Raw genomic sequence first — 10,726 nt, 5'->3', positions numbered from 1 at the left:
GGCTGGAAGCATGTTAGTCTTTTGGCGCTTCAGTGTTGCTGGACTAATGCATGGCTAATGGCCAAGGAGTCATAGTTCAGCAACATTGGGAGAGTCAAAGGTTCCCCATCCCTGGGCTAGACTCACTACATCACTTTCTTGATAAAAGAAAATCTAGGCACACAGGGGAGTTTCTCACAATACCTCCTGTGTGCTGTTTTTTGGATGAGATGTTGAAAGATAACTTCAGAACATCACACAACTGTTTACAAGGTTTCCTTCTTTATATAAAGCTTTTGATGCACTGGCGCAATACGGAGTCCTCCCTTTATTGCCGTTTTCGGCCACAAACATTTCAGGTGTACAGTATTTTTTTCAAAGTAGCTCAGGTCTGTGCTTCCCTCGTGTGGTGAGAATTAATATAGCAGCTGCTGCCATTTTTAATTTTGTTTTAACATGGGATGCATCATCAACACAGTGTGTTTTTATTTTACCCACCCATGTGCTTCTGACCCTTTTAAAGAATGGCACCAAGTTGCACAGTGTTGGAGATTCTACGGGCTTCTTTGCACCTCTTCAGTGCAACAGAATGCAGTTACTTATGCCAGCAACAGTGACATGGATAGATTTGTTAGGACCAGCCAAAGAACTCATAAAGTGAGCAAGTTTTTAAGTTCACTTTCTTTCAGGCAGGAAGGTGGGAGGGAGAACAAAGGGCAATATTCAACAAGGTTTTTTTGTGCTAGTGCAAGAATTGGTGCTAGTGTAAGGCGATTGCCACCTCTCCTTCCACTGTGATCCCCAAATCTACTCTGGAGGGTTGGAGTAACCCCTAGAACAGATGCAGGGGCGGGAAAGGGATGGATATGTTCTATTGCACCAGGAAATACCCTTACATTGAATACAACCCAAAGAGGTTTAACCCCTTGTATACTATATTGCTGTATTATTTAATACAGCAATATAGTATTAAACCTTTTAATGAGGGTGAAAGAGGAGAGCGCAAAATGTGGTCTGAAGCTCAACATCAAAAAAACCAAGATCATGGCCACTGGTCCCATCACCTCCTGGCAAATAGAAGGGGAAGAAATGGAGGCAGTGAGAGATTTTACCTTCTTGGGCTCCTTGATCACTGCAGATGGTGACAGCAGTCACGAAATTAAAAGACGCCTGCTTCTTGGGAGAAAAGCAATGACAAACCTAGACAGCATCTTAAAAAGCAGAGACATCACCTTGCCGACAAAGGTCCGTATAGTTAAAGCTATGGTTTTCCCAGTAGTGATGTATGGAAGTGAGAGCTGGACCATAAAGAAGGCTGATCGCCAAAGAATTGATGCTTTTGAATTATGGTGCTGGAGGAGACTCTTGAGAGTCCCATGGACTGCAAGAAGATCAAACCTATCCATTCTTAAGGAAATCAGCCCTGAGTGCTCCCTGGAAGGACAGATCGTGAAGCTGAGGCTCCAATACTTTGGCCACCTCATGAGAAGAGAAGAATCCTTGGAAAAGACCCTGATGTTGGGAAAGATTGAGGGCACTAGGAGAAGGGGACGTCAGAGGACAAGGTGGTTGGACAGTGTTCTCGAAGCTACGAACATGAGTTTGACCAAACTGCGGGAGGCAGTGGAAGACAGGAGTGCCTGGCGTGCTATGGTCCATGGGGTCACGAAGAGTCGGACACGACTAAACGACTAAACAACAATACTATATTGCTGTATTATAGTGTAAGTCACTTGGAGGCTGTTTCACTTTAGTAGTTGGCATCTAACAACTCCAGTCAATTAGCCAATATTGCAATGGCATGGAGAATGTGGCCTACAGCACAATCCTATACATGTCTATCAGAAGTAAGCTCCATGGTCTTCTATGGGGCTTACTCTCAGATATAGGATCACAGCCTCAATTAGACAGAGCTTTCTGCCCCCTTGAACCTTCCATATGTTTTGGGCTACAGATCCCATATGCCTTTATGTTAGCCAAGCCGGCTGGAGTGTATGGGAGCTGTAGGCCCCAACAACATCTGGAGGGAGCCAGGTTGTGGAACATCATGCCTAGTGTAAAATAGATCTTGGGTTGCTGCAAGGCATGCTGGGTGAAGGAAAAATGGGCGCTCTTCCATTGAAACCAGAAGAACCACCAGATCCATCTCTAGGACTAATTTAAAAGCACATGTCCCTTGTGAGAGCAAAAATGAAGAAAAAGTAGTACTGTTGTTTGTTTGTTTTTAATAGTAACAAAATGAGAAATGCTCCCCTCCTGATAAGTGTGTGGACAGCAAAATTGTACTTTCCATTGTGTTGGCAGGCGTGGCACTTCTTCTGCAGTTGCCATCTCTGCTTCATGATTTTAGGATACATTTGCATCTTTTGTGCAAAACAGAAGTAATTTATTTCAGAAATAGCAAAAACCACTGCTCTTCATGGAGAGGGGAAGAGGGGAGGGGTAACATTTGCCGGGCATAAAAACGCTGCTGATAAATGTGAGTTCCCTCCATCAGAGTTCAGAGTAGGGCTGAATGAACACGGTCACTGACTGAAGTGTTCCGTGTTGCACATCACAAACTTGATTCTCAGTGTCTGGCTCATCATGAAGTAGATTTAGCTCTCACCTAGTCATATATGCACCTGTGCCCTTCCCCGTTCCCTTTGTAAGTGAATGGGCACCATTGCCTCCTCTGCAGAAAAGTAAAGGGCTGCGGTGAGGATGAAACCTGCCTGGAACACCACATTTTGAAATCTGCAAGACTTCTGTTCACATGATGGGCATTCTGCTACTTTCAAGTAAAGTCAAAAGATTCTCAGCTGGCTCCCTTAGTAGAAGATGGGCAAATCACATTCATTCAGCACAAGCGCATTACACAGACATTCCCCAACTGCCATGCACACAGGCTAACTGAATGCATAACTTTATTAAATAAATGCTTTGTCATAAGAAAAGACAAAGATCAAAGAGTAACATAAATTATAAGTTGAATAAATAGTATACAGCAATCTTCACTTTTTAATAAAATGTGAGATTCTTTTTTCTTTTTTTAAAGTACAAAATGCTAAACAGAGCAATTACACTCCTCATCCATTGTCAGTTTTTTTTCACAAACTGCTCCCCCCCGCCCCCCACCGGTAAGAGTATGAATATTTTTTGTTTACTGCAAAAGGAAAAAAAAAATATCCACAGAGCTACTGTATGTATGTAAAGCTATTAAAAGCTACCGTAAAATGTGTAGTGAATAATTCTGCGTAATGATTAAAAACCAGGTAGGATACTCGGAATCATGTGTGTATTGTTAACTGTGCTATTGAAAGCAATAACTGCATTGTAGAAGAGCTGTCCCAGTGGTGTTGTGGGAGGGGCTGAGAGTGGGTGGAGTTGGAAGTTGGGAGTGCTGCAAGCCCCCCTCTCCTCCCTGGGCATTATCTGGCCAGGAAGGTGGCCTGGGACTGCAGTGACCTGTCAACTGCTGAAGTTATAGATGCTCTGTTGAAAGACAGAAAGAGAGAGAGAGAGAGAGAGAGAGAGAGAGAGAGAGAGAGAGAGAGAGAGAGAGAGAGAGAGAGAGAGAGAGATGAAGTGGAGAAATAGTGCAATATGCTCTTGTACTAGTGGTTTCAAAATAAAACTGTCCTAGTCTGCAACAGTGACAAGGAATATCTCAGCTTGAAAGGAGGTCTTTGCTCCCCTGGATATTGTCGTTCGTAGGCTATGGTGGTTCCCCCCCCCCGCCCCCGAGAGAGTTTGCAGCTCTGAGAGCAAGAAACTCTCATTCCCAGGATTGCAGGAAGCCATGTGATTCAAACATAGGATATGCATGTGACCTGCATCAGCTGCAGTGGGACCTTCTAAGACTTTAAAGATCTCTATATGCTCCTGAATCCCACTCACATAGGTCAAAAGTGAAAGCTGCTTTGGAGATGAAAGGTATCCAGCCAATTGCCTCCAAAACCTTCACCACACTTTCCCTGTGCACAGTCTCTGAGATCAATGTCTCTGAAGGGGACTCCCCCACCACATTGTCTTTTAAATCTGTTTTCTTATCACCTCCCACCCTGATTCACTACTCTGGCAGGAAAGCTCTTTCTTAAATGAAGTAAACTGGGCAAGCCTTTTCTCCTTGGTCAACAATGGAGAGGGTATCCTCCTCTGGAGGTGGTATTTCTACTTCGGTGGCATAACTTTCATCTCCTACCAATGGCAGCTGGAGTCTTTATGGGGGATCGTGGGTATTGGGTAACTGAAGAGGAAAAGCGATTCAGGCACAGAGTCGCCAGCCAAAGGGAAGGAGGGAGATCTGTGCATTCAATGGCAAACACACCATCTTTAAAGCTTATAACATAATGGAATTGAGCACTCGTCAAAAAACGTGGTGGGTCGTGTGAGTCACCCACCAGTAGCTTATGGTTGGGGGAGATGATTGAGAATGGCTTGCCAGAAGTTGGCACTGTAACCAATGTAACACAAACGGCTAATAGAAATGAAGGACTAGTAGGAGGGGTAAAGAACAGACTTCTTCTAATAGCAGGTGCTATTAGAGTAATGAGGTTCAGGACTTTTCTTCTAAAGCTGGCATCAGTTCTAAGAGGTTTTGTTTCCCCGTAGTCTCTTATGCTATAGTGCAGGGGTGGCCAACTCCCAAGAGACTGAGATCTATTCACAAAGTTAAAAACTGGCAGTGATCTACCCCCTTTTGGGGGGGGGGTTCGGGTCAAAGTTGTTGAGTTTTTTTTCAGGGAGGAGGTAAAATGTTGAGCTTTTTTAAGGGGAGCCACAGTTGTTCAGCTTCTTTGGGGGGAGCCAATGATCTACCAGTGATCTACCGCAGATGTCCAGTGATCTACCGGTAGATCATGACCTACCTGTTGGACATGCCTGCTATAGTGCCTTGGCATCTACAGGTTGCAAAGAGGTTCCTCTGCCTTTGATAGTTATAGGATTGTGAATGTTTGTTGGTAGGTATGAATGAATATGATGGATAAGGTAGCCCAAGTTCTCAGTCCTATTTCTAGCCATGTTCTACAGACTTTGGTCTTCCCAAACGTTGTCACCAGCCTGTTTACAAACACAGTTTTCCCTCTGCTCTTAGGAGGTGATCATGCAAAGGTGATCATGCAAACTCTGCAAATGTAATGCCATTGGTTAGCTCGAGGCCTCTTGAGGGCACATAAAAATGTCAGCCAACTTTTAAGGTCAAGGGTGGCAAGTTTAGCACTTTGGACTTTGCCCATGGACTTTTATCTATATATGGGTACTGGCACCTCAATTTTTTTAACCAAAAAGAAAAGCACTGGCATTGTAGGATTGAGACTGGGGCAGCTGCTTCCCAGCCTTTCAGCTGAGATTTTGAGTGCTGCTTTAAGAAATCCATAAAAGGCTGATCTTCTCATGGTGAAAGTCTACATCAGCTTTGGGTTCTCCATACTGTACTTAAGCAGCAAGGATGTAAGATGTGCTCTCTCCTGGAAAATCAGCTGTGGCCAATGCACTTGGAATGGTTTCTGCTACTGTAGTAGCCAGCAAAGTATGCAACCAGGTAAAGGAACTGTCCTCAAAGGCATCCTTTGAGCTTATGAGAAAATCATTTTACAATGTGGGCTGGCAGTTAGGTGGGAATATTATGTACTCCAAACCCCCCTCACCTGCTTGCAATATCTGTACTCTGTGAGTGTGTGTGTGTGTCCAATAGAAGTGAGAGATGAAGTGGCTCTCTCCATGCCCTGTTTACGGAGTAAGAAGGGTTTTTATTTTTTATATAGGGAAAGGTTTTCAAGTTTCAGGAAATAATAAAAAAATACATATCAAGAAGGAAGGAAGGAAGGAAGGAAGGAAGGAAGGAAGGAAGGAAGGAAGGAAGGATAAAAGATGATTTTGGTTGAAACCAGTCCAGGAGTGCCAAGAGACTGACTCTACCAATTGGGGAGAGAAAAGGATTTTAGCAACATTCTTTCATTTTATGCAACCAAGGCTGCAATCCTTTACCCATGTACCTGGGAATAGGTCTCTCTGATCTCAGTGAGACTTCTTCCTGAGTAGACATGTTACGGATTGCCCTGTAAAGATATATATTTACACCACACACTTACACTGATTTAGGAATCACTCCCTCCTTTCAGGGAACCTTAGGGACTGTAGAAAAGAGCAGTCCTTAGGCTTCTTTGGCAAAAGCCATGACAATTAAAATGGTACAAAATCAGCATAACTTTGTAGTGTAAATTACCCCTAATTTCTTATGTGCCCAGCACATCTCCTGCCCCTTTATATGCTATGTAGATTATATGTGCACTCTGCTCCACTGTCCTTTCCTCCTTGTAAATCTTCTTTTGACAAGAGAGATTTGTTTTTAAATCCAAAGGGATAAAGTTCACCAGCCTTTTCTCAGCCCATAGTCATTCTACCATGGACCTTTCCCATGTATTCTTTGGACCTAGAGAAAGTGCACTTTATGTGCCCTGGAGCAAGCAAAATGGCTCCAGTTCTCACTTTTGGAAGATGACAGAATTCCCTCTCCCCTTTGTTCATAGGGGGATCTAACTGAACCTCATTTTTCCAAAGAGATAAGAAGGCAATGCTGAGCTTTGCTGTAGCATAGATATCACCAGGTTCTATAGGACCACTTTGTCCCTCTCTGTAATGGCTAGAATGGAGAAGTCTCCTGTATGAATTACCCCTGGAAATGTCAGGATCAGATTAAACCCTTATATAATCTGTTGCAAGGACAAGGACCATGCAGTCCTCCAGTTGCTGCTGACCTCCAGTTCCCATTAGCTTCAACCACGCTGGCCAACAGGCAGAGGTGCTTGGAGTTGTAGTCCAGCACATTTGGAGCGCCTCAGGTTCCCCATTTCTGATCCACTGGCTTGGCCATTCTGGTAGTTCATTCTCAAGATATACGTTACTTTTGGTGCTAATTTAGGTCTCCCCCTTTTGGAATACTGGCCATAATCCCAAGTGTGAACACCTAAGGGACCAGTGTCCACCACTGGGGCTGTCCACACAATCTTCTATGGGAAAGAACAGATGCGGTCAGGACCTTTCGTTTACCAACCAAGTCTCAATACAGCCCAAATGAATGAACCATGTTGAAAGCCTGAGAAGAAATGCTTAAACAATTTCTGTCCTTCTACTTTGTAGAAGACTTCAGGGACAGCCCAAATGTTGCACATGGGTGCTGATCTCCATGAAAGATCTTTCATGGAGATCAGGATTGTGGCCATTGCAGGGGGGGGGAGCCATCTCAGGTTGCCCATAGCAAGGCAACAAGGGCACTGCCCCTCCTTTCCACAGATTTGCTCCCTTACCCAGTTCACACACTTGTTGACACAGAAGCACTATTATACCACCCTGGTAAGTATAGAATTTCTAAAAGGGACCTTGATGCTTCTTCTGTCCTACAAACTCTCTTGACTGACATAGATGATCTTGTTGCCAGGGAACTGGGAAAGAGCTGCCTAACTAGGGGGTATATTGCTCAGATTGCATTGTCAGCAGAACACCCAAGGACTTATCCAGTTTAGGAAAGAGGCACAGCCAAATAATCCAACCCAAATGCAGGTAGTAAACAATGAGGCATTTCTACATTTCCACATGCTAAATCAGGGCTGTGGGGAAAATGGGACTTAGGCTCACCCATCGTGATAACAAACGTCCCAGTCAAAGCACAGTCCGGCCTTCTGTTACACAGGAGCTTGTGGTAGGTTTAGCTTTGATTCGGAGGAGAAAGGGTAAATGTCTCACCACTGCTGCCAAAGCCCAGGGGAGGGGATAACTGGAATATCTAGCAGTCATTTACACTTTCCAGAAAATCTGGATCAAAGATGGAGGTGAACGGATGGAGTGGGCTTTGTTTGCACTTTGAATTCTGGGGCAGGAATTCCACCCAGATTATTAGACTTTTTACTTTGGAAGGATGTGTGTGTGTTTCCATCTCCATATTTCCTTGTCTCTGCACAAAAGGATGGGTGTTTGCACATAGAAATGTGGAGAAATCTTCCCCACCCTGCTCTCCTCCATAGAAGACAAATCAAATCTCCATAGAGCCAATATGTGAATTCCCTGATCCAGATTTTCTTGGCTAGTTCTCACATCTCTGGGAAGACCCCCAATGGTTTGTTGGCTTTCATCTTTGTTCTGGAGCTGATCTGAACACCGCTGACGGTGAAGGGGGTGATAGAAGAAAAACCCACCACAGTCACTTTCATGCTGTAGCCATTCCACCAGGACGATTCCTCATTTCCCTTTCTTCTGTGCTTAGTAGTGCATGTGGCATGTTGTGGGTGTCCTCCTGGTTCTCCTACCAACAGCGCTCTTTTCTGACGCTCAGCAGGCAGTGTGGCCTTCCTCATCTGTCTGCAAGCAAAAACCCCAGTCCTCTCTCTGTCTCTCTCCATGCTTCTGATTAGCATGTTGTCCAGAAGTGCTTGCAGGCCACCACACCAGTGTCCTCGACTCCTTTGTGTCCTCCTCCAGAAAAATCACCATGGGGTCCATTTCTTTTGCACCCTCAAGTGGATTGCATGTTTCTTAATGGCTCCTATTTTGGTGATTTTCCCCTAATGCAAGTGACTTTGGATGGGGAATCCTTTCTCTCTCCCTCCCTTTTGTCATTTTCTTGCATTCTCATTCACCATCCTGAACATAGGAAGGACCCTTGTCATGGCAATGTCCATGGAGACATACTGAGGAGTTTTAAAAAATGTTAAACAATAATTTATTTATTTTTTAATGGCTTTAGTGGCATGCCCAAGTCTGGACGTGCAAGTTGCCAAATTATTTTCTGCGGGTGATTTTTTTTATTTGTTTGCATAGCTGCTTCTTTCCTGGTGGAGACTTTGACAGCGGCACAAGAGGCAGAAATTAAGCAGGTGCAGCTTTTTTTCCAGCACAAAAGATGCACTCATGGGGACAAATTGACACGTACTGAATTTCTGCCTGCCATGCAGCAGTTTCAGACTTAGAGTCTCTTTCAGGAAAGAAAGAAAAAGGTCTCAACCTACTCTCAGTCACTTTGTAGACATTGAAAGATGGCAAAATAGTTTTCTTAGCTGTGGACTAGATTTACAAATCTAGTGTGCATGATTTTATGAATCATGTTTTAACTCCTTTGTATTGTCCTTGTTCCGGGCAATGATTTAGCATATGTGAGTACAATAACAGGAGTCATTTCACCTGTCCTCACCTTTACATTAAAAGGTAGAGAGTGATGATAATTGCTCAGCATTATGTGGACATCCACAGGTCGGTTTACATAACTGACAACAAGAAAAATATGCTTTAAGTGCCTGCAGGATGTCTGACATCATGCTATTGCTTCAGCTTGGGTCATGATCCTGCAAATACACAAACCTGAATGCCTTTGACATACACAAGAAACTGCACAGAGGTTTGTGGAGCTTCTTACATGATTGGAGGTCAAAGGACTCTTCTTGGAAGAAAAGGGACTTGTTCAACAAAGAGTAAACATGTGCAGCACAGCTGTATTTACACAGGAGAGGGATGGACAATGACACCTCAAATAATCAGGTCAAACCTCTGACTTAACTGCCCAGGGAAACAGTCCCAGCAGGAACTGAAGAATTTTGATTTTTAACCAATAGCTTAACTTCACCCTGCTGTAGGTTCTGCTGTTCTTCGATCCATTTGATTTTTATTTGAAAAGAAAATAAGGGAGAGAGAGCCTTAGCCCTGGGGGAAGGAGTAGAGAAAGGACAACATTGAAAAAAGGAACCTTAGAATATGTGTGTGTGTGCGTGTGGATTGAAAGAGTGAGTGGCGAGTGGCCTGCTTGTCCTAGGATTCTGCTGGTTAAACTAAGTACTTCCCAAAATCTTAAGATTTCAAACCCACCATAGTAAAAAAGGGGGAGGGGAAGAAAACAAAAACAAAATTCAAGTGCTTCTGAGAGCTTCCTACATTGGTGCTGACTGGGCGGCTGGATGACGTTACTTTCAAGCATGGCGGGCTACATGTCCCAAGGGAGGTGGTGGCTGCCTTGTCATCTTCATCTTCTGCCTCCTTCCTTCCTTTTCTATTTATCCATTTATTTGGCTTCAAAGTGTTGCCTTTTCTTCTTTAGTCTCTGCCATTGCCATTGAAAGAAGTTGATGGTAATAACCGTAGATTCCGAGGTCCTCAGTTTCTTAAAATGAGATGAAAGGAATCAGTCTCCTGGGCACGTCGTGAGGTGTGGGTGGGTAATGGGTGGGTGGGTGGGGTAAAGGGCTCTGGCAGGGAGAGGCAAAGAGGGACAAATCACTCAGTGTTGCCACTGTCAAAGTTGTGACACTGGAGGTCTCCGGCTACGTAATCTGTTCCCGGCAGCTTCAGTCCGTACTTATCCACGCACCAACACAGTCCACGTTTTCGGCCCCGAGATGGCTTGCACTGGAGAGAAGGGGGCAAAAAGGGTGGAGAGTGAGTGGAGGACATTTAGGATGGTCACTCCTCCTCTGAAAGGAAGGCATCCCTTGCTGACCTTAGAGGAAGTTAACCTGGGAGTTAACCAGCTGGCCTGCTGGTTAAGGCCTTAACTAGACTAAGCACAGTTTGCTTCTGGCTAAAGGAGTGAGAGAGGTGGAAGCCAGCCTAGCCTGCTCCTTTAACTGCAGCTTAATCTGAAGAAATAAACTTTTTTCCAGTATGGAGATGATGAGCAATTTTGGTGGATCAAGAGGTAGGTTAAGGCAATTAAATGTGGGCAATTGTCCTGGGTCTGCTGTAGGGTTGCTTGGGCTCCTAACTACACATGATGCTAATGGTG

At 44.3% G+C, this 10,726-nt stretch overlaps 1 protein-coding gene across 2 annotated transcripts in view; it reads right to left on the bottom strand.

Annotated features, from left to right (window-relative positions):
- Nucleotides 1–2,868: 2,868 nt before the first annotated feature.
- Nucleotides 2,869–10,726, bottom strand: part of IGFBP5 (insulin like growth factor binding protein 5) — a 39,688-nt gene continuing 31,830 nt past the window's right edge. The window contains exons 4-5 of one of the 2 annotated variants that reach the window (XR_009558115.1): nucleotides 4,826–10,350; nucleotides 2,869–4,775 (exon numbers count right to left, since the gene is read on the bottom strand). Coding sequence is in view for 1 of the 2 variants with exons in the window: in XM_035128162.2 (XP_034984053.1) it covers nucleotides 10,219–10,350 (132 nt within the window). In the remaining variant the exon portion in view is untranslated. Of the gene's footprint in view, nucleotides 10,351–10,726 lie in introns of both variants that reach the window. The other variant, XM_035128162.2, reaches the window with a different exon arrangement.

Source organism: Zootoca vivipara, chromosome 1 (genome assembly GCF_963506605.1).
Source record: "Zootoca vivipara chromosome 1, rZooViv1.1, whole genome shotgun sequence".
In the NCBI taxonomy this organism is placed as follows: Eukaryota; Metazoa; Chordata; class Lepidosauria; order Squamata; family Lacertidae; genus Zootoca; species Zootoca vivipara.
This window is presented reverse-complemented; position numbering and strand designations above follow the sequence as displayed.